The sequence below is a fragment of the Callorhinus ursinus genome, unplaced genomic scaffold, assembly GCF_003265705.2.
Source record: "Callorhinus ursinus isolate GAN/ISIS: 27379988/994484 unplaced genomic scaffold, GSC_fseal_2.0 scaffold14, whole genome shotgun sequence".
In the NCBI taxonomy this organism is placed as follows: Eukaryota; Metazoa; Chordata; class Mammalia; order Carnivora; family Otariidae; genus Callorhinus; species Callorhinus ursinus.
The window spans coordinates 8,096,207-8,122,110 of record NW_027397076.1 but is presented as its reverse complement, the minus strand read 5'-3'; the positions used below and the strand labels follow the sequence as shown (position 1 = coordinate 8,122,110).

The 25,904-nt window shown below is 40.7% G+C and overlaps 1 protein-coding gene across 1 annotated transcript in view; it reads left to right on the top strand.

The window, feature by feature from the left end:
- The first annotated feature begins 3,906 nt into the window (after positions 1 to 3,906).
- DRAM1 (DNA damage regulated autophagy modulator 1) overlaps positions 3,907 to 25,904 on the top strand; it is a 38,260-nt gene continuing 16,262 nt past the window's right edge. The window contains exons 1-3 of the mRNA XM_025881388.2: positions 3,907 to 4,207; positions 22,168 to 22,235; positions 23,622 to 23,764. Coding sequence (XP_025737173.1) covers positions 4,077 to 4,207; positions 22,168 to 22,235; positions 23,622 to 23,764 — 342 coding nt within the window. The 5' untranslated portion in view covers positions 3,907 to 4,076. The remainder of the gene's footprint in view (positions 4,208 to 22,167; positions 22,236 to 23,621; positions 23,765 to 25,904) is intronic.

Below are 25,904 nucleotides of genomic sequence, written 5' to 3'. Positions count from 1 at the left end.
AGGGAAGCTGAGAAATCGAATCCCTTTGTGTGAGGCAAATTGTGTCCATTTCAAAGTGAGGGTTTATTACTAAGGAGAAAAGAAAAAAATGGATGCTGCACTGGGTAGCTAGTGGTCTCTATCCCAACAATGAAATAAGGGATCAATAACTTTAAAAGGAGGTATGCTAAAATCTCAAGGAGTATTTCACAGCTATTATAGAACATTAAAAATACATAGAGCTTGGTGATGGGTATTAAACAGGGCATGTATTGCATGGAGCACTGGGTGTTATATGCAAACAATGAATCATGGAACACTACATCAAAAACTACATAATGATGTAGTGTATGGTGATTAACATAATAAAATAAAATTTAAAAAAATACATAGAGGGGTGACTGGCTGGCTCAGTTGGTAAAGCATGCAACTCTTGATCTTGGGGTCATGAGTTGAAGCCCCACATTGGGCCCAGAGATTACTTAAAAATAAATAAATAAATAAATAAATAAATAAATAAATAAATAAATAATCTTAAAAAAATACATAGAGGTGATATATAATGAAACTGAAACACTCAGGTTATTAGAAGCAATGAAACTGATACAATACTTTCAAATAATTTAGGATGTTTACAGATTTTAAAATGTTCATATTGTCCTTTGGCACAGAAATCCCACTCATGGAGATTTACCTAAAGGAAAAAGAAAACAGAAACAACTGAGATGTTAGCAGAATGTTGCTTAAAATAGGGAAGTACCTGGATTAACATAACTGTTTGGCACTGGGGGCAGTGAAGTAAATTATAATTCATTAATTCAATGGATGAATGTAGAGTAATGAAAAGCAGTAACTCAAAGAGTATAACAACATGGAGTAGATATTTAATACATAAAAATAATAAAGCGGGGTGCCTGGGTGGCTCCGTGGGTTAAGCGTCTCACCCTTGATTTTGTTTCAGGTCATGATTTTGGGGTCCTGGGGTAGAGCTCTGAGTTGGGCCCCAAGCTCTGCTTGTCCCTCTGCTCCTTCCCCTGTCCATGCTCTCTCTTTCTTAAATATATTTTAAAAATCTTTAAAAAAAAATAAAGCTACAAGTTTGTAATTACAATTTGATTTTCAATATTTCTATGAGTAAGAAGCAAATGGAAATTAGGAAATTGAGAAAGTTGACTTGTTGGCAGAGAATTATAGATGCTTCTCTATTGTTTTTATTGTTAGATTATACTGCATAAGTTTTTGAAATTTTTTCAAATCCTAATGTATTCATAAACACATGTATAAAAATAAAAGATAACTGCATATATTTTAAGGAGTTTTCTTCTGAAATTCTGGAGTTCTGGAATTCGAAGAGTGAGACAGTTCCTCACAATGGTTGGGGTTATAGGCTTTTGAGCCACATAGACCTGGATTCAAATTCTGCATCTCCATTCATTAGCTGCATGACATTGAGCCTTATTTCCTCAGCCATAAAAAGGAGATGATACCTAAGTGCTGGCATGAACTTTATTTAGATAAGGAAGCATACTGCCTTTAAATAACTGGTGGTCACCAAGGAAGAATGCCTTCATCTTCAAAAGGGCAGTCCAACCAGACCCTTACTTTGAGTCAGTGTGGCTTTGATGGAGAGAAAATCAGGAATTAATTCAAGGGGAGAAGCACAACATAATTCTATGTCAAAGAGGCATATTTTGAAGTGACATATTCTGGTTTCCTTCACCAGTAAGGTTGTTTTCCAGGACTTCTGCATTTCTTACCATCATAAACTTTACTATTCCAAGGAGAGGGTGATGATCTATGGTATGGAAAGCGTTTAGAAGGGAAAGCAGCATTGCGCTTCTCAGCGCTGCTTGGCCCCATATATAGTATCTATGGTTAGCTATAGTTATATACCTATTTTAAGTATATACATCTGTACAAACGTATTTTAAACAATGAAATACCTATTACCATTACAGTCAGACAACTCTTACTGTGTTTGAGTTAACAGTTATTAGCCAATTGGGTTGCTTAAGGGAATTGCATAAGCAACAAAATGATAAGGTGATCAGGTGAGCTCCATTTGATGTTATAATTTCTCTGCCTCGGAGGGTTTTTTAAGTCAGATGAATCAGTAGTAGAGTAGGAAAAAAACAAGGAGGGCATAGGGAAAGGGAAAGAAGACCAGGGAAGAGAGTGGTTTTCCCAACACAGAAATCAAGGTACAGATGTAAGGTGGATCACCATGGATGACAGCTCTTCTGATTTTTTTAAAAGCCTTAATTTAAAGCCTCTGTTGTGTTCAGTATGGTGGTCACTCCCCCCACAGTCACAATGATCTATTTGAAATACATACCTGTCCATATTCCTATAATTTCCTCACTACCAAAAAGCAAAAATGTAAAGTGAAATAATAGTTACCAGGGCTCCTGTGGGATGGCCTCTTTGGCCACCTCTCTATTCTCTCTGCCTTACACTCGAGTGCTTTTTCTTGTTCCAGAAACCAAATCAGCTCCAAAGTCTGTGCATTTTCTCCTGCTTTTTCCTTGGCCTGAATGTTAGTCTCCCCTTTCTTTGCCTGGTTAGCAATCATTTACTTTCAAAAACTCTGATTTAATCATCTGTCAGGAAAACTTCCTTGATCCTTTTCCTGAGCACTGGCCCCTGCCTGCCAACTCTTTTACTTTTTTAATTTCTATCTAATAGTCCACATAATTTTATTTAATTTTGGTATGTGAATCTTCTGGCCCCATGGTACTACTTAATCTTTGTATCCTGTCCCGTAGCAGGGTTTGCACCCAAGAAATGTTTATGTGACTGAAATGAACCCAGCTTTGGTCACCGATGACCCAATGACTTCCAACACATATCCTGGGCTCAGAATCTATAACCCATCCTCAAAATCACCATACTCAGAAGAGCCCCCAGAACACAAATCCTTTTTGCAGCATCAATAAAGTATTTTAAAAGGTTTTTTTTTTCTCCTGACACAAAGCAAAAGTGGGATGTATTTATTTTAATCTCACTTAAGCATCAATGCCTAATCCATCATTTGGGCTCATGTATTATTATTATTTATTATATATTTATTATCCTCTAATACCATATATATCACATATGGTATTATATATATATAATATTTTATATATATATAAAATATTTTGTTGAATATACAACAAAATATTATTTTGTTGAATAAATCAGCATTTCAAAGTGAAAAAAAAAAAGAAATGTACGAGGTTACCGTTACTCATCTTACGTCATGGTTCCCAGCGTGGGCGAACCCTGATCCGTGAGAGGAGAAAGGGAAATTTAATTTCTAGGAAATAACTCCAGGTCGGCTCTAGTGAAAAGCATAACTATGAGGCATAAGTTCTCGGCTGGGTGCAACTCAGTCCCACCTCGACTCCCACCGGCTCCTACACACTCTAGGTTTTCTCGTGGGCACCATCGAGGTGGGTGCCACGTCCGTGCCCCGTGAGTTGGCGAACGTCACCAAACACTTCTGTCCGGACCCCTGCAGCAGCAGCGGGATGGGGTGGATGTCGCCACGCAGTGGCCACACTCTCAACCCGCGACGGGCAGGCGGTGGGATCACGGAAGGGAAGCCCCCCGGGGTTCGAGGCCCCATACCCCCGGAAAGCCCCAGGGAAGGAGGGCCTGGGAGGAGCTGTTCGTTTCTACGGAGTTGCGCAAGAGCCGGGGCGGCCGGGCGGGCTGAGACTGCCCCGGGCACCCCCGCCCGCCCGCGCAGACCCCCGCCGAGTCCGAACCAAAAGCGAAAGGAGACCGGCGCCGCGTCCCTGCCGCTCCCACGTCGTATCCGCGGGGAGGTCGCCGCGCGCCTCCAAGCCCGCGGGACCGCCGCTTTGTGACTTCACTGGTTTCGCAACAAGCCTGGGCAGCCCGCGCCCCACCCACCCCCGGCCAGCCGCCCGCCTCGCCGCCCGCCGCCTCGCTCCGCTTTCCGCGCTTCCCTCCATCCGGGGCCGGGTCTGCCCCGCCGTCGCGGAGCCTCGGGTCCGGCCGCTGCCTGCGGGCCAGCACGTGCGCGGCTCCCGCGCCCCGCGTCCCGCATCCGGCCCCGCAGAGCGTAGCGCCCTCCCGGCGGCCGCGCGATGCTGTGCTTCCTGAGGGGAATGGCCTTTGTGCCCTTCCTCCTGGTGACCTGGTCGTCCGCCGCCTTCATCATCTCCTACGTGGTCGCGGTGCTCTCGGGGCACGTCAACCCCTTCCTCCCCTACATCAGGTGAGGCTGGGCCGGGCAAAGGAGCCGCGGGGCAGAGCTGCCCGCGGGGAGGGAAGGGTCCAGACCTGGCGGGGGGCGTCCTGCGGGGAGACCCACGTCTGACGACGAGGGGAGCGCGCTCCGGGCGGCCGGGACGGGTAGGGAGGCAGCGGGTGCAGAGCCAGAGCGGTTCTGACTTCACCCTGAACATTGAACACTGAACCCAGTGGCGTCGGGAGGGGCCCAGGATAGACAATAGAACTTGAGACGGACCGTGGGACAGAATCCTGAAGATGCTTCTTGGGTGGTATTGAAACAGGAATGGGGCCTGATGGATGCCATTTTTTTAGTGTGTAAGAGGCAGGTTCAGGTGTATGCTAAAACAGCTCACATATTTCACTTCCACTTCCCAACATCCTCATGATGGATGTCCCGCGTATTTTTCATGCAAGGAATCTTGTATGAGCAGACGTCGAAATATCATCAGTGTAACACTGATGTCACAGGTAGGAATGGTGGAAGCAGAGTTCACACCCAGATCCGTCCAATCCAAAAGGAACGCTGTGTCACCTCCAGGTCTTAGGGATCGGGCTTAATTAAGCTCTCCTGGATGGAGCTGCCCAGGATCCCTCCGGGTACTGCGCCCCCAAAGTCAGAGTCCTCAGATTGTCAGCAACTTATGACATATCTTGCTTTTTTGTCATACCGTTTGTCATACCGTTTCTTTTTTCATGAGTTTTGGCCTCACCATTCCTGAGGGGTCCCTTCATCAGTGCCCAGGTCGTCTCGATCCTCTTCAAATGGCTTCCAGCTCTGTGCCTAGCCCCATGGCAATGGGCGTTCCTTAACCATTAGACCTATCCATCCTTATCCAAGTGCTGTGACCTGCATTGATTGGTGAGGAAATAATAAAGTTGGTGACAACCAAGGTTTGTTACCACTTTATGATTATAGAGATTGTAGGGCTTCTCCATCCTGCAGCAGAGCCTTATGGTGAGCAATGTTCTGTAATGTTTGTGGGCACCGAAGGGGAAATGAAGGTGAGGCAAAAAGAGCCTAGAGTTTGAAGCAAGGAGGAGAGCAGTGTGGAGAAGAGTTCAGAGAAGCAGTTAACGGTGGTGGTTTTGCCCACTCGGGAGGTGTTCCAGGCATCAAGGAGACTTTCCCATCAGACCTGGTCCCCTGCCGAAACCTGGACTGGGTTTCTCATGGCTCATCTCAGTCTCACATGGCATTGTCTCGCTTCTCTTGATTCTGAAGCTGATAGATCCTCTTAGACTTGCATAAAAGGGAGGAGTTTCTTTCCCTATAATGCTTTTTATTGAGAAAATAATAGCTGTCCCGGATCTAAAGTTCAGGAACACATAATATTTGATATTCATTGGCGGGGGGAGAGGGGTGGAGAGTGTCAGAGGCAGGAGGGCTTGAATCTTTGTGATGTCCGATATAGTTGTGATTAATAGCACCACAAGGTGAACTTGAAATGGAAGACATTCAGAAATGGGGAAATGAGCTGACAAGATGAACCACTTGTGAGATGCTCAATCACAGACAGTCCAAAGAATAGGTATTAAATTTAACGAGGAAAGGAAGCCTTTAGGAAAAGCAGAAGTTATGGAGAAAAAGGCTGGAGATTGTCACCTTATTGCCAGGAGCCCCCAGCCTACAAACAACAAACACATGTTTTGCTTGCCCACATGTGCTGGGGGCTTTTAGGTTGTCTGCTCTCTCTGCCTATTTGAGCAGCTGGAGCACTCCATTGTCTCTCTGTCCCTCCTAGAAAACCAAGTCATTGAGGCAAAGGCAAGATTTAGATTAAGAACAAGGTACAGGAAAGTGATGGGAGTAACGCCAGATTTATCCATTTGGCCCCAGAAATATTCAACCTTATGTCCTGTAACTCATTTCTGCTGTCAGTGCCTCCCGGTCTCCCTTACCCCCACTCCCTCCACTTCCGTCAACTACACTGGCCTCCTTCCTGTGTCGTAAGCTTGTCAGGCACACCACCTCCTCATGACCTCTGCCCTGGCTATTCCTCTGCCAGAATGCTCTTCCTCCAGAAATTATGAGGCTTTCTCCCCGACCTCTTCCTCTGTTCAAATATTGATGAGGCCTGTTGCCCTATTTAAAACTGTCCGCTAGCACTCCTGATCCCCCGTACCTAGTCTAATTATTCACCATAGCATCTATCATCTTCTAACAAATTAAATACTTTATCTGTCTTCCTTCACTGGAATGTAAGATCCATGAGGGCTTTCAATATTGGTTGAATTAATATTTCTCAGGCATTCATTTTCAATAGAGTTATTCTTCCCCCTAGGGCCACATCCCCTTAGGGAAGCCTCGGTAAGATCATTGGTCATTGATCAGTGATTTGGATGTATTCAGGATGCTTCCCTTTTACGTGATGACATTGTTCAACCAATCCGATGTTTTGACAGTTAACGTTAAACACTGTATTGATTTATTTTTTAACAACGAAGGATTTATTTATTTGAGAGAGAGTGAGCGTGCTCACATGGAAGTGGGGGGGGGAGGGGCAGAGGGAGAGAGAGAATCCCCAAGCAGACTCCCTGCCGAGTGGGGAGCCCTCCACGGTGCTCAATCCTAGGACTGAGACTGTGACTTGAGTGGAAATCAAGAGTCAGCCACTTAGCCAACTGAGCCACCCAGGTACCCCCAAAACGTGAACACTTTAAATAAGAGCCATTGCACTTTAAATAAGAACCATAATCCTGGGAGGACCTCTTTGCAGTATGACATTCAAATTCAGCTTCCTCATTACATATCTTTTTGTAACATTGTTATTCTGCAGCATATTGAATAAAAGGCAAATAGCTCTTAGACCTGTGGAAAGATGCTCAACCTCATGAATGGAATAAAAATTCAAGTTAAAACTGATGCCATTTTTCATCATTGGATCAGCAGGAACCTAAATTTTGATAACACACTCTATTGGTCAGACTTTGGGGAAATAGGCTTTCATGTGTTGCTGGTGGGAATGTAAATAGATTCAGTCTCTATGGAGGGATGTTGGCATGTATCAAAATGACGAACATATATCTGCAAGGTTACTTACAGTATTGCTTTTACTAACAAAAGGCTGGAAGCAATGCAGATTTCCATCAGAGAGGATTGACTAAATAAATATGGTTTATCCAAAGAATATGTCAAAGGAAAGCTCTCTATACATAGAATACTCTTTTTAAATTAATACAGTAGTGTGGAAAAATCTCCAATACATTGTTACGTGGAAAAAAGCAAGATGCAGAGCAAAATATGCTACCATTAGTGGGGTGGGGGTGAGGGGAGATAGAGATTGGTGGGGGTAATAGTGTATACTTGTATTTGCTTGCATAAAGAAACTAATAAACGTGGTTTGTGTATAAGGAGGAGGTCATGGTCAGGGAGACTTTAGCAGGTGGAAAAGAGGGACTTTTTTATTTTTATTTTTTAATTAATTAATTATTTTAAAAAAAGATTTTATTTATTTATTTGTTAGAGAGAGAGAGCACAAGCAGGGGGAGTGGCAGGCTGAAGGAGAAGCAGGCTCCCCGCTGAGCAAGGAGCCCGATGCGGGACTCGATCCCAGGACCCTGGGATCATGACCTGAGCCAAAGGCAGACGCTTAACCAACTGAGCCATCCAGTCATCCCTGTGCCATACTTTTTAAAATTAGTCTTTTTATTTTGAGATAGTTGTAAATTTACATGCAGTAATAAAACAATAATGCAGAAAGATCCCATGCGTCTTTTACCCAGTTTCTCCGAAGGGCAATATTTCCGAGCCTGGCATGTCTTATTGTATGTATTTATTTTTTAGCCACATGGACTGATTTCCTATTAAAATTTAAATTAGAAACATGCAATTCAAACAGCCTCTAGACTTAACAAGCTGAAATAGCATATTGCAATGTTTCTGTATTAGGAAACCATTAATGCCCTTAAGGGTGTCAAAATGAAGGACAAATAAAAGTCAACCTCAAAGGATTAGTTTAAATTTTTACAAGGTCACACCCACATTCTTGAGCACAATCATACTTAGTTATACTTTCTTATATTCCCTCTGTGACCCAATCTCTCAGGCTATCTTGAATCAACTTCACTTATCAACTCCTCCCAGCTGATAAGCCACTCTCTTTTAAAAAATCTTCTTCTTTGGACTGTGTCTCATGTTTCCAGTATATTCTGTGGCCCTTTAAAGTTTTGTCAGTTCTGCATCCTGGTTGCTTTTTATTAACCTGGTCTCATTTTTTGTGCAAATACTGTTTGCTGGGTAGATTGAGATCTTTGGCCACTCCCATTGTTCCTCCTCATGACCACAAACCTGCTCAGTGGTTGGTGGGAGAAAACCGGGTCACCTAGAATTAAACCACCTTAAAAAAGAAGACCAAAATGGTGTAGTAAACAAAGTAAAAGAGGCTGGATCTTTAACTCCAAAATGAATCTAAAAATTAGGGAAATTTTTTTATCTTTCACTTGGTTAACAATTATAAAATTTAGGTTATAATCACAGGTGCTAGTTCTAACAACGAACAAAAGTCATTATAATGAACATATCTTGTAATGAACAAAGCAAAATGAAAAGACAAAATTCTTAAAATAAACAAAAATCTTAAAATGATTCAGGTGTGGATTTTTTAAGGGAGGGAACTTTCCAAGACAGTTTTATGATTGTGTGAAGTCCTTGATTTCACATTTGTCTTGTGAAGGGAGATAAGAAGAGGCTTATTTTTGCAAAAATGTTTTGTGACTTCACTTTTCCCAATGACCATTCTTAATCTGTGGGTAAGGTTATTGTCTTGATTATTGTCTATTTCTCACACAAAATATAAGTTTCATGAGGGTAGAGATTTAGGGTTTGTCCACTGCTGCATCCCTTGCATTTATGACAGTGCCAGACACGTAGTAGGTGCTCAGTAAATACTGGTTGAATGTGAAGATAATTTATGCCAGATGGGCCTGCTTTCAGTATGCATTTTGTTAATCTTGTCAGCTTCTCCTTAATTAACGGCTGATTCTGCCAGTGCTCATTGTTCACTAACTTGGGCTGCCATTCCAGCTCTTCTCCAACACCATTTCTGTTGGCTTCATGAGATTCTGCATGTTTTACAAGATTTGCAGCCTCACTATGTAGTCCATTTGACTTACATTATTGGATATTTACAACCTTTGATTATCCACCATGGTAGGTAAAGGAACAACATCGGAGCAGGCAACTTTAGCTGGAATACAACTGCGCTGTGTGCCCTCGCTATAGGACCTTGGACAGGCTACTTGATTTCTCTCTGCTTTTCTATGGGTTAGTAATAGCACATCCCTCATGCATTAAGGTGTGAACTTACTTAGAACTCATTAGCACCCTGCTGCAAGAAATTAAGTTCTCTGTAAGAATTTGCTAATAGTATTATTAAGGGACCAGCCCACATTGGTCTGGATAGATGCTAGGGTTAAGTAGGAAAGGACATTTGATTGAGGGCTAATTTTATAAGTAATCAGTTTATTTGTGATTATAGCAGGTTTTCTTTTTTAAGTAATCTCTACGCCCAATGTGGGACTTGAACTCACAGCCCCAAGATGAAGAGTTGCATGCTCTAACCACTTATCCGCTTATCCCCAGGTGCTCCCTATAGCAGAAGTTTTCTTAACCAACCTTAGTCAGCTTGCTGGGTTAACTGTAACCTCATTCTCTGAAAAATAAACGGACTGAAGCAAGTGGTCTCTGAAAGCCTCTCCCAGCACTGGTCGCTGTCTGGGCTGCTTGCTGTCTTCTGTCACCTGTTTCTTTTTATGCTTATCCGATGCTGGCTGTGTTTGTTCCCAAATGCGTTTATGCCAGTTGTATTTTTTTTATTGTAATTACATGATTAAACTCACTGTACATAAACTGTTGGTCTGTGAATGCAAAAAAAGAATTGTAATTTTAAAGAAAACTCTGTTGAATGCTTTGGGAAGATTCAAAAGAGACAAGTTGTCAAAAAATTGCAGTCTATTTAGTATTGTTTATGACAAATGTGAAGACTTAAAAGTGATTAAAAAACTAGAAGGATTCTGCACTCAAATTGCTTCAAAAGTATCTTTAAGGTTTCCTTCTACTTTAAAGAACCCAAAACTAGAAATGAGATCATTTGGAGTAGATGTGGTTTATATGCCAGGGAGACACACAGTGGACTGGTACTCTCATAACGACCTTGGCCATGTCAATAGGTAGGCAAATGAATGTGCATACATTTATTTGCTTGTCGTGTGTATGTATCCACATAAGTTTTTTTGTATCCACATAATTTTTGATGACTTCTGCCTCAACCAACTTTTTTGATTACTAACTACATTGCATTTCAGGCAATGGTGACTTTTGCTTCCATTTCAACCATAACAGTGGGGTCTGGATATTTATAGCAGCATTATCAACAATAGCCAAACTATGGAGAGAGCCCAAATGTCCATCGACTGATGAATGGATAAAGAAGTTGGGGTATATATACAGAATGGAATATTACTCAGCCATCAAAAAGAATGAAATCTTGCTGTTTGCAACGACATGGATGGAGCTGGAGTAAATTACGCTAAGTAAAATAAGTCAATCTGAGAAAGACAAATACACCATATGATCTCACTCATATGTGGCATTTAAGAAAGAAAATGAACATATGGGAAGGGGGAAAAGAAAAAAAGGAGAGAGGGAAACAAGCCATAAGAAACTTTTTTTTCTTTTTTCAGAATAGAAAGAACTGTATCATAGAAATAAATAGCAAACATGGACCGAACATCCTAGGAATCCTAGGAATTTCTCATTTCTTTACATGTTCATACAAACTTTACCTGTTTATGTATTTCTACATTTCCATGTTTATATTTACATTTTTTTATAAAATTGGATTCACTCCTACATATTTTAAATTTTTATTTATTTATTTATTATTGAAGTGTTATATTAGTTTCAGCTGTACAATATAGTCATTCAATAATTCTATACATTACTCTGTGTTCATCAGGGTAAGTGTAGTCACCATCTGTCACCAAACATTATTACAATATTATTGACTGTATTGCCTATTCTGTACTTTTCATTTTTGTGACTTATTTATTTTATTACTGGAAGTTTGTACATATCATTTTGGATTGTACTTTTTCACTTCTGTTTGTACTGTTACACAATATGCATGCAGTTTTCCAGTAATAATAACTTGTGAAGGCACATTTTACAATTTTAAAATAAAAAGGTAATAATCATAGTGAAAAAATCAGAAATACAGAAATAGAAAATAAATATTTCAAATCTCAACTTTCTGGAAATATATCCAATATTATTGGATTGATTTGCATAATTTTGGACTCTATTTACATACAATTACTCAATTATATCTAATATATATGAGGAGGGATACAAAATGCCTAGGGTTCATCAGTACAATCCATATAATACTCATCACTCATCTTGTAAGATATATTTAAGTATATCTGTAAGCATATTTATAAACAATACACATTTTTTCTTTTATACCATTAAGACCATGTCACATACAGTGTTGATGCCCGCAATTCATCATTTACCCTCATATTATGACAATGTCCCACCATAAGAAACTCTTAACGATAGAGAACAAACTGAGGGTTGAAGGAGGGAGGTGGGTGGGGGAGGGGCTGGATGGGGGATGGGTATAAGGAGGGTACTTGTTATGATGAGCACTGGGTGTTGTATGTGAGTGATGAATCACTGACTTCTACTCCAGAAGCCAGTAATATTGCACTGTATGTTAACTACCTAAAATTAAAAACAAACAAAAAACAGTGGGGTTTGGGATAATAATCAGATAATGAGGTCTGTGTGTATAAAGTCACATATTCTGACATGATGCTAATGACGCTTCAGTCTTTTTTTTTTTTAAAGATTTTACTTATTTATTTGACAGAGATACAGCGAGAGAGGGAACACAAGCAGGGGGAGTGGGAGAGGGAGAAGCAGGCTTCCCATGGAGCGGGGAGCCTGATGCGGGGCTCGATCCCAGGACCCTGGGATCATGACCTGAGCTGAAGGCATTCACCCAACGACTGAGCCACCCAGGCGCCCCAGATGCTTCAGTCTTTATAATGCGGTGATTATTACTTCATAGTATCTCTAAGCCATAGTATCATAAGGATGAAAATGTGGGCTTGCCATTGAAAACTTTTAGGTAGAAAAGTATCATCCTTGAAATGATAATTTAGAGCGTCACATTTTCTTCAAAAAAAGCGTTACCCAAATTAGTTAATCCTAAGAAAAGCATAATAAGAAAATTGAAGATCCCAAACTTTCACAGCTCAAAAATTAATTGAGGTGATGGATGCAGTGTTGTGTGGCTTCTGAATCAACCAGAAATGTGTGTAATTTCTGCTCTGTGTAAATTTTCCATTGTCATTGGATTACATAAAATTCTTTTTTTTTTTCATGAAAAATAAAATTGGGAATGTTTTTCTTCTATTATTCCCACTTCTAAAAAGACAGTCGAGTATTGCTCAAAAGTCTGACTGCTGCAAGGCTGACAATTTTTAAATATAAGGTCTCAATTTCAACTTAAAAAAAAAGAGTGTTCTACTCAGCAGTCCCCCTTACCTGACAGTAATTGCATTTCAGTCCCTCAGGTACCTGCGTTGTAGACGCAGTTCTTGCCAAGGACATCTTACTAAGGCTCCAGAGGGAACGGCGGATGAGAAACTGGCCGTAGTTGCATAGCACTACAAACTCACATGGAAATGACATGTTTTCATAAAAAGAAACGTAAAGTACTTTTCTAAGACTAAGTACTTTTCATCATCTTTAAGATGGAGATAAAAAGTACTTGCCTTACAAAATTGTGAAGACCAACTAAGATGTGCCTGGCCGAGTGTAAGTGCTGAAGAAATGTTAACTTTAAAATTTCTTTTGTAATATTAGCAGCCGTAGTCCAAGCAGGGATGGTTTTCTAGAGACCTCTCTCAGAAAACTTCCCAAATCTGTCCTCTTATCACCTCCGGCTTCATTACCACCCTGGCCCCAGCCGCTGTCATCTCTTGAGAAACTATTAAAATAGCTTCCTGTCTCATTGGTCCACGGTTGCCTCTCCATAGCCTTTTCACAACATTCTTTAAAAACATCTATCAACTTCATATCACTTCCCAGCGATCAGCCCTCAACGGCTTCCCATCATCTTAGAATAACATTCAGAGTCCTTACTGTGACCCCGGGCCTCCCCGAGACTCCCTCCCCTATAGGCACACACATGTTCTCACTCAGTCCTCTCCAGCCACAACCGCTTCCTTGCAGTTCCTCTGACATATTGCCACCTTAAGGCCTTTGACTTTGCTGTTCCTCTGCTTGTAAATTTCCTGGCCCAAATATTCCACTTCATCCAGATCTCTGTTCAAGTCCCCTTCCCGGAATACCCTGTCTCAAGTAGGTGGCTCACCCCTCTCTGAGTCCTGTATCCAACTTACCTTTTCTTCACAGCGTTCGTCACCCTAGACTCTTTTTACTGCCCTCCACAGATTATAAGTTCCACGAAGGAGGGGCTTTTTCTGTTTTATCTATCACTGCTTTCACCATGCCTACAAAATCACCTATTGTGTTGAAGGCAATCAGTAACTATGTATTGAATCAGTGAGTCCTTTAATTTTGTGTTGGATACCAAGCTTCTTGAAGGTTAGTGAGTTATCTTTTCGTCTTTGTATCCCCATCATGGGGCACAGTTCCTGACACTTAACAATTAAAAAAAAAAAAAAGAAATCTGTGGGATGCCTGGGTGGCTCAGTCAACTAAGCATCTAACTCTTGAATTTGGCTTAGGTCATGATCTCAGGGTTGTGGGACCTAGCCTGGCATCAGGCTCCCTGCTGGGTGTAGAGGCTGCTTGAGATTCTCTCTCTTCCTCTGCCCACAAACTGCGCCCCCTCGCCATTTTTTTTTTTTTTGTGAACAAAGGGAAGTTGGACTGATAGAAAGGGGGGTAATTTGCATGTGCGTGGGGTGAGAATAGAGTGAGTTGTTTGCATTTATGAGGAGGAAATTTCTTTTTAAGTTTAAAAATGGTTGATATACGACGTGGATGGAACTGGAGGGTGTTATGCTGAGTGAAATAAGTCAATCAGAGAAAGACATGTATCACATGACCTCACTGATATGAGGAATTCTTAATCTCAGGAAACAAACTGAGTGTTACTGGAGTGGTGGGGGGTGGGAGGGATGGGGTGGCTGGGTGATAGACATTGGGGAGGGTATGTGCTACGGTGAGCGCTGTGAATTGTGCAAGACTGTTGAACCACAGATCTGTACCTCTGAAACAGATAATACATTATATGTTAAAAAAAAAAAAAGATAGCAGGTGGGCAAGAGTGAAGTGGGGGAAATCGGAGGGGGAGATGAACCATGAGAGATGATGGACTCTGAAAAACAAACTGAGGGTTCTAGAGGGGAGGGGGGTAGGGGGATGGGTTAGCCTGGTGATGGGTATTGAGGAGGGCACATTCTGCATGGAGCACTGGGTGTTATGCACAAACAATGAATCATGGAACACTGCACCAAAAACTAATGATGTAATATACGGTGATTAACATAACAATAAAAAAATTAAAAAAAATGGTTGATATAGCTATATGGTGCCTCCCACTTCAGGATAATCATCAGCAAATGAAGCTGCCAAAAAGCCCTAATAATTAAAAGTATCTAATAAAGTGTAATGACTTTTTATTATCATACTTCTTCCCTTCAAATATTATATTTAGATATTGTGAAGATAAAGGAATTAATGGTCTCCTTTATTGGTGCATTCAGTGTCTTCAGGTTCTAACTCCTGAATAATTTTTCAAGCCTAGAATTTTAGTGCAATCCAATAAACTTCTGTCTGGGCAGACAGATAATTTTGCATATTGTCAGCTTGTCAGTCCCCCCACTCCTCCATAAACCATGATTCCAGGCTTTGGAATGATGGAATTACTTGTATCCAGTGATTTAGAGAACAGCATTCCATCAAGCTTATATTATCATGTAGGTCGTCTTTGCATTGTTTTCATTCCTGTGAGCATCAAATGATTATGCACTGGTATAAAATCATAAATTAGTTTGGAGAAGGATGTTAGACAACTTGGAATTTTCCACGGTGAACTTAATTTGTAGAGATGTAAATACAGGAAATGTAGATGTAAGTTGATTTCCTAGACAGAATCCTACCCTAGAAACAACTGTCTACAAACAATAGCCTCAACAGCTTCTAAACCACATGCAAATGAACAATCACTTTCTATCCCTGTTGCAGTTTCCAGGAAGTGTGTTATTTACAAGGAGGCAAGTGAGGAGGCGGCTGGGATGGGGCAGGGCCAGAACCATGTGGCTTAAGCCATACTGTACAGAACCATGTGGTGGGAGTTGGGTGGGGAGACTATTTTGCAAGGTTGGGAGGCAACTGGTTTCACCTCTTACTCATTCTCCAGTTTCCTGAATCAGCACCCAACCAAATACTACTACCTCTGCCTTTGCACAATGAGATCATTTAGTTTGAGCTTAAAAAAAATAAAAATAAGAAGAGTCTACCCACAGTTTCTCTTGGTACCCCCTGGGTGTTATGCTCATCTGGATTCCAATGTCAGGCAGAGGATGTGATTTGATATTTATTAATGATATAACATATTAGCTCAAAGACTGAAAGACTTAAAAGAACATTTTAAGGTAAAAGAGCCTTTCATTTTTATTGATGATAATGGGCAACCACTACTATTCTTTTTTTTAAATTAAAGTATAATTAACATACAGTGTCATACTAGTTTCAGGTGTACAATATAGTGATTCAGCAATTCTATACATTACTCAGTGCTCATCAAGATAAGTGTACTCTTAATCTATTTCACCCATTCCCCCTGCCCCCACCCCCCACCTGTCTCCCTTCTGGCAACCACCAGTTTGTTCTCTGTATTTAGGAGTCTGGTTTTTTTGTTTGTTTGTTTTGGTTTGTCTCTTTTTTCTTTGTTCATTTGCTTTGTTTCTTAAATTCCACATATGAGTGAAATCATACAGTATTTGTATTTCTATGTCTTATTTATGTCATTTAGCATTATACCTTCTAGGTTCATCTGTGTTGTTGCAAATGGCAAGATCTCATTCTTTTTTACGGCTGAGTAGTCCTACATTGTGTGTGTGTGTGCGTGTGTGCGTGTGTGTGTGTAACCCATATCTTGTTTATCCAATCAGTGGACACTTGGATTGCTTCTGTATCTTGGCTCTTGTAAATAATGCTGCAACAAACGTAGGGGTGCATATATTTTTTTGAGTTAGTGTTTTCATTTTCTTTGGGTAAGTGCCCAGTAATGAAATTACTGGATTGTATGGTAATTATATTTTTAACTTGTTTTTTTAAAAAGATTTTATTTATTTATTTGACAGAGAGAGAGATAGCAAGAGAGGGAACACAAGCAGGGGGAGTAGGAGAGGGAGAAGCAGGCTTCCTGCTGAGCAGGGAGCCCAGCCCGATGCAGGGCTTAATCCCAGGACCCTGGGACCAAGACCTCAGCTGAAGGCAGAGACTTAATGACTGGGCCACCCAGACACCCCTATTTTTAAGTTTTTGAGGAACCTCCATATTGTTTTCCACAGTGGCTGCACCAGTTTACATTCCCACCAATAGTACACGAGGGTTCCTTTTTTTCCCACATCCTCACTAACACTTGTTATTTCTTGTCTTTTTAATTCTAGTCATTCTGACAGGTGTGAGGTGATATCTCATTGTGGTTTTGATTTGCATTTCCCTGATGATGAGTGATATTGAACATCTTTTCATGTGTCTGTTAGCCATTTTTATATCTTCTTTGGAAAAATGTCTATTCAAGTCCCCTGCCCATTTTTAATTAGATTATTATTATTTTTTGGTGTTGAGTTATATAAGTTCTTTATATATTTTGGAATATTAACCCCTTATGGGATATATCATTTGCAAATATCTTCTATTCAGTAGGTGGTTTATTGATGATTTCCTTTGCTGTGCAAAAGCTTTTTATTTGGGAGTAGTCTCAAATAGTTGAATTTTGCTTTTATTCTTAAAAATTCTCAGAAGTGTCACATTTTTATTTGCTGCTTGGAAAATTTTCTTGAAATATATTCTTGAGCGAGGAGCACTTGGGTGACTCAGTCATTTAAGCGTCTGCCTTCAGCTCAGGTCATGATCTCTGGGTCCTGGGATCAAGCCCTGCATCGGGCTTCCTGTTCAGCAGGGAGTCTGCATCTCTCTCTCTCTCTCTCCCTCTCCCCCTCCCAGCCACTCGTTCTCTCTGTCAAATAAATAAATAAAGTCTTAAAAAAAAAGAATATTCTTGAGCGAAATTTCACCATATGTAGTTAGGTACCTTTTGTCACTTAATGGAAATAAATCACACACTGACCATTCTTACCTGTTAGATTGGGTAATTTGTGACTCAGATTGTATCTAATGCATAGTAGGTATCTCTTAAATATTTTGTTGATGAGCAGTTAAATTTCATGGTATTTGTGGAACCAAATAAAAAAATTTTAAAGCTGGTTTCATTTAATCAAACAACTGGTTATGAATGCAGTACACTAATATTTACCCAAATTTGTAGTATAGTGCCAAGTATAGGAATGTAGGCCCATTGGTACTCATGCACTGATGGTAGGCATTGTAGACTCTAGTCCTGAAAGAAAATCAGACTTATTATGATAGTCAATATTTGTCAAAAATATTTTACAATCAGTTATGGCATTTGAGGAGTTATGAGGTCTTGCCTAGTTTACACTTTCCTGGTATACAAGAAAGGCATGATGATCTCTTTTCATTACCATCGTGGTTCATTCCCATGGTGTGCTGGAGCCAGCTAATATGTGCTCCTGAGAGCCAACTGTGTATATTTCTTCCCAATTCAATGTTCAGTGACCTACATTTTGGCAGCTTGAACTTTGACATGTTGGGAGCATTTACACCATGGAAATTGGCCTGTGCTACAAATCAGGCTCCCTCCAGAGCTAGTTGTTAAACATTTACCAGCACATCAGTGTTCATTCTCCGCGCCCACCCGCAGTCATTCTAACTACTCCGTTCCTTGCCTGCTTTAGAGCACTACAGAGGCAGGGAAGTCAGGGAGTCAGATGTCTGGATTGTGTTAACAACGAAATTTAACTGAATAAAAATTTAAAGATCTTATTGGCTTTATTCATGGATTCATGATTTGGGCAGGATCCAGTCTAGCAGACAGAAAGGAGCTCTGAGGAACTGTACAAAATGAAAGACTTTTATAGGCAGAAGGGAGCAGGACAAGGACATTGATTATTGCAAGCTTACTTTCCCTATAGAGGGCAGGGGTCTTATCAGGCACCTCACATAACTAACGCTGATCAGGTGATTCCTGAATGACTGGTTTAAGATTCCATTTCCAGGAGAGCTGAAACTTAAATTAGGTCTCAGTTTGGTGACTCAGGGCTTAGTATAAGCAATTCCATTTTGGGTCTGTTGTGTTTAGTAACTGGAATATAGATTCATCTCCTTAATAACCCCATGACCTTGAACAAATTATGTAACCTCTCTAATACCACTTTCTTCCTTAGTAAAATGGGGTTGAAATAAGACTCACCTCAAGGTTTTGAGGGTAAAATGCAATGATGTATGGTAACCACCTAACAGTGTCTGGTATGTAGTAAATGCTCAATAAGTGGTGTTTACTAGGTTTAGGTGGGTTTTTTTTTTTTTTATTGCTAGTACTGATAGTCATTCATTCAACAAATACATATGGAATGGTTATTTACAAAGCACATTTGATTCTGCCTGTATGGTTTTACTTTATTTTTATTTTTTATTATTGTTATTTTTTAAGGTTTTATTTATTTATTTTAGAAAGAGAGAGGCAACATGAGCAGGAGGAGGGACAGAGAGAGAGAGGGACAAGCAGACTCCCCACTGAGCAGGGGACCCCGAAGTGGGTCTAGATCCTGGACCCTGAGATCATGACCTGAGTGGAAGTGAGATGCTTATCAGGCTGAGCCACCCAGGCACCCCATATGGTTTTAAATGTACAGATAAACAAGAATAAAGCACCACCCTGAAATTCTGAGCTTTCAGATCACATGTTTTATGCCATGGGGACTGTACATCTGGGCTCTTGACGAATGTCTTGGTTTGCTATCAATGGGCAGATAGTTCCAGAGTCTGGTCGACTTATCTCCTGTCAGGGCACCTTCTTCTCTCCAACTACTTACCTATTCCCATTCCCATAAATATCCTCACTCTTCCATTTCCTTCCTTTCTCCACAAATAAGCAAACAATCTCCCTGGCATGTGGCAGGTGCTGTCAGGCCTGTGATCACAAGTACTCTTGCATGACTCACCTGGAAGCTGCCTTTTTATATCCCGAGGCCAAGAACAGAAGGCTTGATTTCTATGTGAGATTTAATCTTTGGGCAAAAGGTCCCCCCGAGGGTAAAAGCTGTCTACCTTTTTCCATGACTGGTTCCGGTCCTCTCCTCTTACCCCACGTCATGCTCAGAAAGACATCCCACACACGGTGTAGCCTTTTCCCCCTCAAGATTCCTTTGGGGAGAAAAATGGTTATTTGTAGGAGAAATGATAACGTGAAATTCTAAACCGTCCAGATTCTTACGGGTGCAAGTGCCACTGAGATTGAAATAGGAATAGAAGTATTTGTTGTAAAGGGGTGTCTTAACTTCTTTATACTTTTCAAATATTAAGTGTGCACAAAACTGGAGGACTCCTGCTGCCTTCTGCACACATGGGCTTCTTGTGGAATTCCTCAGATCATTTGAAGTGTGTCTTTTCAACATGATCAGTGTTTCAATACTTAAATTTCAGAGCTGTTTTAAAATGGGGTAACACTTAAGACGGGTACAAATTGTTTCATGCTGAGAACTCTCTGGCCATCAGTTTTAAACTGTTGCTTTATGGGAGCAGCTTGATGATGTAAAAATGTAAACCTTCACTAAAATTAACAAGTCAGGAAACGACAGATGTTGGTGGGGATGCGGAGAAAGGGGAACCTTCCTACACTGTTGGTGGGAATGCCAGTTGGTGAAGCCGCTCTGGAAAACAGTATGGAGGTTCCTCAGAAGGTTGAAAATAGAGATACCCTGCAATCCAGCAATTGCATTACTTTGTATTTATCTCAAAGATACAAATGTAGTGATCTGAAGAGGCACCTGCACCGCAATGTTTATAGCAGCAATGTCCACAATAGCCAAACTGGAAAGAGCACAGGTGTCCATCGACAGATGAATGGATAAAGAAGATGTGGGATATATATACAATGGAATATTATGCAGCCATCAAAAGGAATGAGATCTTGCCATTTGCAACGATGTGGATGGAACCGGAGGGTATTATGCTGAGCGAAATAAGTCAATCAGAGAAAGACATGTATCATGATCTCACTGATATGAGGAATTCTTAATCTCAGGAAACAAACTGAGGGCTGCTGGAGTGGTGGGGGGTGGGAGGGATGGGGTGGCTGGGTGATAGACATTGGGGAGGGTATGTGCTATGGTGAGCACTGTGAATTGTATAAGACTGATGAATCACGGATCTGTACCTCTGAAACAAATAATACATTATATGTTAAAAAATAAAAAGAAGAAGAAGATAGCAGGAAGGGAAAAATGAAGGGGGGGAAATCGGAGCAGAAGACGAACCATGAGAGACTATGGATTCTGAGGAACAAACTGAGGGTTCTAAGAGGGAAGGGGTGGGGGATGGGTTAGCCTGGTGATGGGTATTAAAGAGGGCACGTTCTGCGTGGAGCCCTGGGTGTTATGCACAAACAATGAATCATGGAACACTACATCATAAACTAATGATGTAATGTATGGTGATTAACATAACATAATAAAATTTAAAAAAATGTAAACCTTGGTATGAATGAGTAGAAAACAACACATCAAACACTACTTTCCAGCTCATTTAATTAATTTTTTTCCAGCTCATATAATTAATGAATTGATTGCGCCAGAAACGTCTTATAGAAACTATTTTTTTTAAAATAGTTTATCACAATTAATATAGCCTTGATATCCTATTGCTTCCATAAAGTTCTAATAGGGCATCAGTAATATTGCTCAGCTTCCCACCATCCTATTGTTAGCAGCAGAAACTCTTGTGGATAAATCAAATAATTAAAAAAATGTAAATGATGTGTTTATGTGTATTTAAAATCCAAATAGTTGCTTTTTCAAACTTGATTTTAGGCTCTTTTTCCCCCAAAATAGTCACATTCAATTCTTAACGAGAATGAACACACATCAAGTTTATTGGGCTTGATTATTTGAGAAACACCACTATCATTCATTTTAAATATTTCCTAGCTTTTTACAATGGAAAAAAAAATAATGTAACCTCTTATGGTAGAAAATGAGTTTTAGGTTTTTCAGAGCCAAAATGAAAATACTTTAGGGGCACCTGGGTGGCTCAGTTGGTTAAGCGACTGCCTTCAGCTCAGGTCATGATCCTGGAGTCCCGGGATCGAGTCCCACGTCGGGCTCCCTGCTCGGCAGGGAGTCTGCTTCTCCCTCTGACCCTCCTCCCTCTTGTGCTCTTTCTCTATCATTCTCTCTCTCTCTCAATAAATAAATAAAAATCTTAAAAAACACAAAATGAAAATACTTTAGAGCAAAATCGGACCAAGTCTTTGGAATTCAAAGTGGCCAAACACCCAGAAGAACCACTATATTAAAATTGCCAGTTTTGTGTCTCCCAGAGGTCTGAACATAATTCCTTTTTAATAACTTGGACATTTCGGGCGCCTGGGTGGCTCAGTTGGTTAAGCGACTGCCTTCGGCTCCGGTCATGATCCTGGAGTCCCGGGATCAAGTCCTGCATCGGGCTCCCTGCTCAGCAGGGAGTCTGCTTCTCCCTCTGACCCTCCCCCCTCTCATGTGCTCTCTCTCTCTCTCTCTCTCTCATTCTCTCTTTCAAATAAATAAATAAATAAAATCTTTAAAAAAAATAACTTGGACATTTCTCTTTGTCAGTGATACAGGAACAACACCTCCAGAGAGTGGGATTTTTGGATTTATGATAAACTTCTCTGCATTTCTTGGTAAGTACACAATAATTATTATAAATAAATGAAAAATTCCTAGTCTCAAGTGAAGTGAAATGTGTTGTTTACAGTTTGTATATAATTTTTTTAGCAGACTTTATTTTTCAGAACAGTTTTAGGTTCACAGCAAAATTGAGCAAAAAGTAGAGATTTCTCATATATGCCCTGCCCTCCAGTCAGGGTCTCCCCCACTATCATCATCCCCCACCAGAGTTGTACATTTGTTACAGCTGATGAGCCTACGTTGACGTTGACGTATCATTATCACCCAAAGTCCATAGTTTACATTAGGGTTCACTCTTGGTGTGTATAATTTTTTTTAAGGATTTATTTATTAGAGAGAGATAGTGTGTGAGCATGCGGGCACACGAGTGGGAGGAGGGGCAGAGGGATAAGCTTACACAAAACCCAGAAGCTAAACAGTAAAGAATTGAAAGATTTAGTAGATAAAAAATTAAAACTTCCAAGTGACAAAAGATACAAAAAATGAAGTTAAAGATGGACCCGGAGAAAATTTGTAATATTTATAGCAGACAGTAGACTAGTGTGCATAATGTGTAAAAAGCAACTGCAAATTAAAAATGAAGAGACAAACTCAACAGAAAAATCAGGAAAAAATTAAATGCAAGTTTCAGAAGAAGAAATGCAGATGACCAGCAGACATACTGAAAGTTGCTCAATCTCACTAATGAGCAGAGAAATGCAAATTAAACCAACAGGTTGCCATTTCTCATTCATTGTATTGGCAATAATTAAAAAGGCAAGGGCATGCAGAATTGCTTTCAAACTCTGCTGTGAGAGTATAAATGCTAGAATACAGTGTTGGAGCAATTTGCAGATACTTTTTGGCATTTTAATTGTGCACAGTTTTTGCTCCAGTAATAATACTTCTAGGAATTTGTCTTCCAGAAGCACTGAAAGCATGCCAAGGACTTGTATACAAGGCTGTTCATTGAGCATTGTTTGTAACAGGAAAAACAGAGAGACAGTGTAGAAGTCCAACATCAGGGGAATTATGAAATAAATATATACCATGATGAGACCCCTAAGAACAATGAAGTAGACTTATTTCCACCAGCATGGTGAGATCTCCATGGTGATTTTCTTTATGTGGAAAAAAAGCAAGTCACAGAATACATGCACAATAACATTTATGTGAAAAAGATAATGGGCAAGTTGGTGTGTGTTTGTGTGTATGTGTGTGTATATCCATCACACTGAGGAGAGAGTAAGAAGGGGTGAGGAAGGACTGGGTAGGTGAGTGGGAGACCATGGCAATTAATAAATTGAAATACAGACTTTAAAACAGCAATGCAAAACTTTCCCTGTGTTTTCGTTCTAAAAGGTCAAATAAAAATTCATCAAAGTGCTTTTCTTTTTCAGGTGCAGCCACAATGTACACAAGATATAAAATAGTAGAGAAGCAAAATCAGACCAGCTATTTCAGCACGCCTGTATTTAACTTGGTGTCCCTAGTTCTTGGATTGGTGGGATGTATCGGAATGGGGATTGTAGCCAATTTCCAGGTATGTCCTGAGGTTGGTTGTGTTTTTGGGGATGATGGAGTATGTGTGTCTGGAGGAGAGAAGCAAGAACACAAGAGGATCCTTGTGCCAGGATCAAGTAGTTGATGGGTTTATAAAAGTTGTGATAGTGTGCTTCTTAGAAACAAATCTTTCTCATTTGAAAGTCAGTCCTGCCTGGCACTTGGGAGAGGTGGGGTGCATGTTTGCATGGTTATGAGAAAGCACATTTTGCTCCATGTTCCGGGCTCTGCATTGCTCCATGTTTATTAACATGGTTGATGGCTTGGGAGAGCGACTTCAGTCATTGTAATAGTTTCGTTAAGAGTGTGAAAATATTTGGGGCACCTGGGTGACTCAATCAGTTGAGCCTCTGACTCTGGATTTCGGCTCCAGTCATGATCTCAGGGTCCTGAGATTGAGCCCACATTGGGCTCTGCGCTCAGTGAAAAGTCTGCTTCTTCTTCTTCCTCTGCCCCTCCCCCTGCTTGAGCTCTCTCTCTCTCAAACAAATAAAATCTTTAAAAAACAAAGAGTGTGAGAATATTTGTGTGTATGAGCGTGTGCGTTTACCAAACGGAGAGCAGCATCTGATTTCTTCCTTTGTCAGGTGAGGATATAGGTAATGGGGGTGAAATCCTTTGCTCAGGGTTACTCAGCTCATTCATTACAGAGCCAAAACATGGCCCCAGTGGAGGAAATTAACTTATATGGTGACTCCTCTGGAGTCTGCTCAGTATATTCTTACTGTTCGAAGTATTTGAAGAAACCCTGCTTGTTCTATTCTAACTCGGGGCTACCTGTTCATCCTGAGGTCTCTTTCAGGAAGGCATGGGAACTGTTTGTCTATGGAGATGATATTTAATATTTTAAAAGTATTTATTGCATTTCAGATTTTACTAGTTATAATATCCTCCCCTCCTAGGGTTATTGTGAGGACCCCACGAGCTGATGTATACTCACAGCAGGCCGTACTTGGCAGCCGCCATGGCTGCCATCATTACAGGCTTACGCTGTGTTGGTCTTGCTCTCTCCACCACTATGTTTTGTTTTGTTTTTTTTTAAGATTTTATTTATTTATTTGTCAGCGAGAGCAAGAGAGTGCACACAAGCAGCCGGGAGCCATAGGCAGAAGGAGAAGCAGGCTTCCTGCTGAGCAAGGAGCCAGATGTGGGACTCCATCCCAGGACCCTGGGATCATGACCTGGGTGGAAGGCAGACGTTTAACCGACTGAGCCACCCAGGTGCCCCCTGAGTTTTCGTTTTTGAATGTTATAAATCCACAATTATTGTTTCCCTGTTAACACTGAAAGGTAGGTTTGTAGCCTCCCTGGAGCAAGTATCCAGGGCTTCATGGAGGGCACTGTGTGAATCGATTGCTTCTGGCTCCATTATTATTTTCCTACCCTTATTTTGCCTTTAATGGAGAAATGACACAAAGGCTGTAACACATGTGGGTGCAGGTGACATTGGTCACGTGGTGGAGACTCTTTCTTTATAGTTTATGATTGTATGCATTTGGTTTTTCATGACAACCAATGTATTGAAAATCTCCTGTTTGACAGACTTTACTTTCGTAAAGTAGCACATTCAGTGCTTTAACTTCTGTCATCCCAATAATGACCTTAGAAGTCAGGTGGTATTATTTTCCTCATTTGCCAGTGGAGAAATGGAGGCCCAGAGGGCTTCATCCTTGCCCAAGATTGAATGAGCACAGAAAGGCAGATGTGGACTTTGAATCGAAGCCCTCTCTCTAGAACCTGTGGGAAAGAGTTAACTTCAAGGCCAAAATGGGGAAATCTCTGAAAGAAATAAAGCAGTTCTCTGAAACCATTCACAGTTCTAGTGCCAGAAAGCGCTACAGGAAGGGAAATGGAATTGGAGGGGCGAGAAGACGTGGGATGATATGATCGCTAGTAGATGGTGGATATGAATTGTTCAGTGGGGAAGAGTATACACTATATGATATCCGATGACTTTGCTCTCCAACTAACTCACAGGATGAGCACAACAGCTGTCAGCTTTTCAGCCAGAAAGGGCAGATGTTAGAAAGAACACTTGGAAGTCAGACCATTGAACTTGTGGTTCTCTTTAAGGTTTCAATGAAGTGATTACATCTTAACAAAAAACCAGCAATAGAATC